Below are 6985 nucleotides of genomic sequence, written 5' to 3'. Positions count from 1 at the left end.
AAATTACATAATTCTATGAGAACATGAAATAAAAGAGCCTCATAGTGACAACAGCAAAGTTCATCAGGGCAGTAAACAACAAATGCTTGTGAGTTTGTGGAGAGATTGGTATGCTTATTCACTACTGTTGGTGGTGCAAAATGGTACAACCACTATGGAAGGCAGTCTGGCACTTTCTCAAAATGTTGGAAATAGAAATACCATATTATATCAGCAATGCTACTACTGGGAATATCCCTTAAAGAAACCAGAACCACCACTCAAACAGATGTATGCACACCCATGTTTATTTCTGCATTATTCACAATAGCAAGGAGATGGAAGCAACCTAAGTGCCCACCAACAAATGAATGGATAGAAAAAGTATGGTACATTCATACAATGGAATATTATGCAGCAATGAAAAACAATGAAATAGTAAAACATTATACAATGTGGGGGAGCCTCAAGGGCATTATGCTGAGGGAAATATCTCGGTCACAAAAGGACAAATACTTCATAATACTGCTGTTATAAAATAGGACAGACATGGCGGGATTGAGGAAGGAATGGAGAAAAAGTGTATAGATAATGAAGATTGAATTAGAACAGATGAGGGGAAGAACTGTCTGAAAGGAATATATGATTAGACATTACATGTATGAGAATAATCTAGAACAAGGGCTGCATTATAGTGTGGGCTGTGAGAGGAAAGGGGGGAGGAAGTATGCAACAATGAATAAAAAAGACGTAAAAGAGCCTGTCCTAACCTGGATGATAGTGTTAGTAAACATAGTGAAAAATCTTAGGAACCCAAATTAAATGTTGCTGTGGCTAGTTAATAGTGATTGCTTGGTTTCAGATCTGAACAAATGAACCTCTCTCGGTATCCATTTCCTCTCCTGCAGGGAAATAATAATGATTTCTGTGTTCATAGAGTTTTTGTAATGAATGAATGAGCTAAAACTTGGAAAATATTTTTGAACAATTAATATTTTTGTTCAACTACCATCAAATTGGATTCATTGGGTTTCAGAGGCTGTAAATCACATTGGACAGAGAAGGTCCATCTTTCTCCCTCTGAGTTGCTTGTGGATTTGAACCACCAGAGACCTGCAGCTTTGGATTTTCAGTGCAACTCCCACTGGACTCTGCCACCAGAGCTCCTTCAGTAAATCTTAAGTATTAATTATATTGCCATAATTTGTGTTGATTTGGTTATGGGAGGTGAGAGTAGTGATAATTTTAAGTCTTGCTTTCATAATTAAAAGCAGAGTGGTACCATTCACTGAGAGAAAGAATTCTGGAAGAAAGTTTGGCTTGAGACATGTGGGTTAACTGTTCAAGTAAAGATATTTAGGAAGGTGGGTTAGCTATATGAGTCTGGAACTGAGGAAAAGGCCTGAAATAGAATGACTATCATAAATCATCAACAGTGGGCAGAAGACAGCCCATTTTCTTGGAAAGTTTGCAAGTATATCAACATTAAAATTTGGAGATTATTTTGCCCATTTTACACTAGCATGTGTTTTCTGTGCCTAATTTCTTCCTTTCTAATGATGTCTTATTCCAAATTTACAGGTCTAATTGGATGTCACAAGAAGTCAGTCTATTGGCATGTGATTGGAATGGGTACCACCCCTGAAGTGCACTCAATCTTCCTTGAAGGTCATACGTTTCTTGTAAGGAACCATCGTCAAGTGTCCTTGGAAATCTCACCAATAACTTTCCTTACTGCGCAGACACTCTTGATGGACCTCGGCCACTTTCTTCTGTTTTGTCATATCCCTTCCCACCAACATGGTAATATATGTGGATCTTTAAAATGGATATTGTAAAATCCTGCTCTATTTGTAAGGGAGTTTGCTGGTGTCCAGATGTTGCATAGGATGGCATTATAGCGTTATTATTATTTCAGACCTCAAATGAAATCCCCTAGTCTCTAGAGGAAAATTGTGTTTTGAGTATTAAAGGGATGAGCATTGAAATAGGTGATATCGTAGGAAGCAGACAACCTGTCCAAAGACCGCGGAAAAGATCAAATATGCAGAGATAAGATCCTTTGACTTTATAGATTGCTTTTTGTCCTATTTTATATCTTGTTCTTAGTCCAAGGCCTTCAAGTTAGAGGGCTTATAACCAACCCTGTATTGCTGAAAGTCTGAATTAGAGTTTTGGAATTCTTTTTGTAACTGCTCTGTTTGTCCAGTTAGCAGTAGGGGTAAAGGATGGCCTGAAGTTTTCATACAACTGCTTCCCTTCAGCATTGATATAATTTTTCAAGTAGTTCTCCCTCCAGATAATAATACTTGCTGTTGTTAGGTGCCATAGGGCTATGGATTCCTGTGTGGAGGATCAAATACCAAGAATGTAAAACCCAAACAAGTGATTCTGTATCAAGTAAAGAAGTCTCTCAAAAAAGAGTAGAGCAGACTAGCTAGAGGGGTACTAAATGGTTTAAATTGCACTGTCATTCATTCTAAAATAGTTAGACTCAACAATGTTGATACAGTCGCTGGTTTACCGCTTGCTATCAAGAATGCATGGAGCTCTGAGGGCTTAGTGGTAAGGAGTTTCACTGGTGACCAAAAGGCACATGTTTCTGATCCATCAGCTCAGTGAGAAAAGATAGGCAGTCTCCTCTCGGGCTCTTTACAGCCTCTAAAAACTCACTGGAGTGTCAGCAAGGAGTTGCCTCCAACTCAAAGGCATATAGCAACAACATTTTCATCTAAGACTTGAGTATTTCAGGGATCATGAGGTTGGTTCAGGATGAGGCAGGGCTCAGATCTGTATCAATGACACCTAACAACATTTTATTGGAGATTTTGCAAAGTGTTGAAAATCCTTTGCAAACACATTTGGATAGTGGTCACTTTGTTGTTGTTGTTAGATGCTGTTGAGTATGACTCATAGCAACCCTATGAACAACAGATCTGAACCTTATCCTGTGTCATCTCATGATATCTGACCCACTTGAACCCACTGCTGCAGTCACTGTGTCAATCCATCTTGTTCAGGGTCTTCCTCTCTTTGCTGACCCTCCACCTTTCTAAGCATGACATCTTTCTACAAGGAATAGCCTCACCTAGCAACATGTCCAAAGTATGTGAGACAAAGCTTCACCACCTTTGCCTCCAAGGAGCACTCTGGCTATACCTTCTCCAAGACATATCTTTTGGTTCTTTTGGAAGTCTATGGGATGCTCAATACTATTCTCCAACACCACAACTCAAAGACATCAGTTCATCTTCTGGCATCCTCATTCACTGTCTATTTCTCAGATGCATAGCAAATGATAGAAAAGACTGTGGTCTGATTCAGGCGCACCTTAGTCCTCAAACTGACATTGTGCCTCAGTCATTTGGAAAGGTCCCCAACAACAGACTTTCCCAATGCAATACACCTCCTGATTTCCTGACTGCTGGTACCAAGAGTGTTGATTGTGGATGCAAGTAAGGTAAAATCATTGATAACTTCAATCTTTTCTCCATCTATCATAATGTTGCTTATTGACCCTTTCTCCCCCCCTATATAATGCAGGGAGGTATTTGTTTGGGGGTGGGTCATAATTATTTGTCTTACCTCCCCATGCCCAACCCAAATTCATCCTTTAATGCACCCCTTATTCCAGATTGTTGTCAAACATAGGACTGCAGCCTTCAATATGTATTGAAGCTCAACATCACTAAGCCAATTGTCAGCAGCTTGATAGATGGAGAAGAGATTGAGATTGTTAAGAGCTCCAGATTACTTGGCTCCACAATCAACACTCTTAGTAGTGTTGTTGTTGTTGTTGTTATGTGCCATTGAGTTGCTTGCGACTCATAGCGACCCTATGTACAACAGCCCTAAACCCTGCTCTATCCTGTGCCAATCGCACTGTATCTGATACACCCATCCCAATTAACCCAGTCACTGAATCAGTCCACCTCATAGGGGGCCTTCCCCTCTTGCGCTGTCCCTCCACCCTCCCAAGCATGATGTCCCTCTCTAAGGACCGGTTTCTCCTCACAACATGTCCAAAGTCTGTTAGACGGAGCCTCAGAATCCTTGCCTCTAAGGAGCCACCCGGTTTAACCCTTTCCGGGACAAATCTGTTTTCCTAGCAGTCCATGGTATTCTCAATACTCTTCTCCAGCACCACAGCTCAAAGGCATCAATTCTCCTTCTATCCTCCTTTGTCATGGTTGCTACTATTGCTTATGGTTTAGACAAGAAGGTTGGAGCTGAAAGGAATGTGCTGATCTTTGACTTAGGAGGTGGCACTTTTCATGTGTCAATCCTCACTATTAAAAATGGGATATTTGAGGTCAAGTCTACACCTGGAGACACCCACTTAGGTGGAGAAGACTTTGACAGTAGAATGGTCAACCATTTCATTGCAGAGTTCAAGTGCAAACGTAAGAAAGACCTCAGTGAAAACAAGAGTGCTGTGAGGTGCCGCCGCACGCTGTGAGCGTGCAAAGTGCACGCTTTTCTGCAGCACCCAGGCCAGTACTGAGATGGACTCTCTGTATGAGGGAGTCGATGTCTGCAGGTCCATTACCCGAGCCCGCCTTGAAGAACTGAGTGCCAATCTCTACCGTGGTGCTCTGGACCCTGTGGGGCAAGCCCTGAGGGATGCCAAGCTGGGCACGTCACAGATCCATGATGGTGGGTAGTTCTACTAGGATTCCCAAGATTCAGAAACTTCTTCAGGAATTCTTCAGTGGAAAGGACTTGAACAAGAGCATCGACCCAGATGAGGCTGTTGCTAATGAGGCAGCTGTCCAGGTGGCCATTCTCTCTGGAGACAACTTTGAAAATGTTCAGGATTTGCGGCTTACAGCTGCTGGATGTCACTTCACTGTCCCTTGATGTTGAAACTGCTGGTAGAGCCATGACTGTCCTCATGAAGCGGAATACTACCTTCCTTCCAGCAAACGTAGACCTTCACAACCTGCTCGGACAGTCAGCCGGGTGTACTCATTCAGGTCTGTGAGGGTGAGTGTGCCTGACCAAAAACAACAACCCGCTTGGTAAGTTTGAACGCAGCGGCATCCCACCCGCACCTCATGGCATTCCTCAGATTGAACTGATGCCAGTGGTACCTGTAATGTTTCTGTAGACAAGAGTACTGGGAAAGAAAACAAGATGACCATTACCAGTGAGAAGGGCCACATGAGTATAGAAGATATGGAACGGATAGTCCACGAGACTGAGAAGATGAGAAGCAGAGAGATAAGGTGTCTTCTAGTCTTATGAAAGCAACAATTGGAAATTAAAAGCTTCAAGGCAAGATCAATGACGAGGACAATCTTTAACAAGTGCAATGAAATTACCAGCTGGCTTGTTAAGAACAAGACTGCAGAAAAGGAGGGATCCGAGCAACAGCAGAAGGAGCTGGAGGTCTGTAGTGGCGCCTGGAGGCTGCCCCCTGGAGGCAGGGCCTGGAGGCTCCTCCGTCTGGTGGTGCCTCTGCTGGACTCACCGCTGAAGAGGCTGACTAAGTCAGTCTGGATACTTCAGCCCTCATTGTTCCTCAGTTACAGTTTGAAGGACCCAAATTTGTAGATCACTGAAGTTTCAAGGTTTAATCTGCTTGACTCAATTTCTGGACATTCTCAATACTTGAATATGGAATGTGCACAGGGAAAGGAAGTAACTTTGCACTTTGTTACCACTGTATTTTAAGTTGGAAATGCAATGTCTCAAATGTTGTTATGGGCCATCGAGTTGCCTACAACTCATAGCAACCCTAGGTACAACAGCTCTGAACCCTGCCCTATCCCGAGCCAGTCTTGCTGACGCTACCACATCTGATTTCATCGCCCCAGTTATTGTGTTAATCCATCTTCTTATCTGGGAACTTCCTCTCCTGCGCTATCCTTTCACCCTTCTAAGCATAATGTCCTTCTCCAAGGACTGGTCTCTCTTGGCCACGTGCCCATAGTATATGAGATGGAGCTTCAAAATCCTAGCCTCCAAGGACAAATTTGGTTTTACCCTCTCCAGAACAGACTTATTTGTCCTCCTGCTTGCCCACAATATATTCAGTACTCTTTTCCAGCACCACAACTCGAAGGCATCAATTCTTCTGTCATCCTTAGTCATTATCCAGCTCTCTGACACATAGCATGTAATTGTGAAGACAATGGCCTGGATCAGGTACATCTTTGTCACTTGATGGACATCATTGCCACTCATTACTCTGGAAAGGTCCCCGACAGCAGATTTACCTAATGCAATTAATCTTTTGATTTCCTGACTTCTGGTGCAAAGAGTGTTGATTATGGAGTCGAGCAAGCTGTGATTGTTAACAACCTCTTTCTCTTCTCCATCTATCATGGTGCTGCCAATTGTCCCAGTGGTGAGAATCTTTATCTTCTTGATGTTAAGCCTCAATCCATATTGACCTTCTGTAGCAAATGCTTCAGATCCTCCTCAGTTTTGACACGCAAGGTTGTATCATCTGAATAGTTCAGGTTATTGATGAGTCTTCCTCCAATCCTTATGCCACACTCCTTCTCATAAAGTCCAGCCTCTTGAATGATCTATTCCACATAGAAATTGAAAAGGAATAGATAGAGTATGCATCCCTAATACACTCCATTCCTAATTTTGAACCATGCAGTGTTTCTTTGCTCAGTTCTGACAACTGCCTCCTGGTCCAAGTATAGGTTGCGCTAAAGTATAATCAAGTGTTCTGGGATTCTCTTTCTCAAGGTTCTTTTTATTTGAATATCTCAAAGAAAAATGTATTTAAAATTGGCTAAAAATATAGAATTTTATAATTATTTATATAATAGTTATAAACAATTATATAATTCTATCATAAACCTCAACAACCATATAGTAATGGGATAGGATAATTGATAAATAATAATAAATGCAAAGTTTAAACTGCAAATTTTAATTATCCTGAAGGTAAATTACATAATTCTATGAGAACATGAAATAAAAGAGCCTCATAGTGACAACAGCAAAGTTCATCAGGGCAGTAAACAACAAATGCTTGTGAGTT

General features: G+C 41.7%; 1 protein-coding gene across 1 annotated transcript in view; it reads left to right on the top strand.

Annotated features, from left to right (window-relative positions):
* F8 (coagulation factor VIII, procoagulant component) overlaps nt 1-6985 on the top strand; it is a 212088-nt gene that overhangs the window by 90666 nt on the left and 114437 nt on the right. The window contains exon 7 of the mRNA XM_006900001.1: nt 1561-1782. Within this exon, the coding sequence (XP_006900063.1) occupies nt 1561-1782 (222 nt within the window). The remainder of the gene's footprint in view (nt 1-1560; nt 1783-6985) is intronic.

This window comes from Elephantulus edwardii, unplaced genomic scaffold (genome assembly GCF_000299155.1).
Source record: "Elephantulus edwardii isolate Elephantulus edwardi_28Jun2011 unplaced genomic scaffold, EleEdw1.0 scaffold00269, whole genome shotgun sequence".
NCBI lineage: Eukaryota > Metazoa > Chordata > Mammalia > Macroscelidea > Macroscelididae > Elephantulus > Elephantulus edwardii.
The sequence above is the reverse complement of the archived record's forward strand: the minus strand, read 5'-3'. Positions and strand labels throughout refer to the sequence as shown.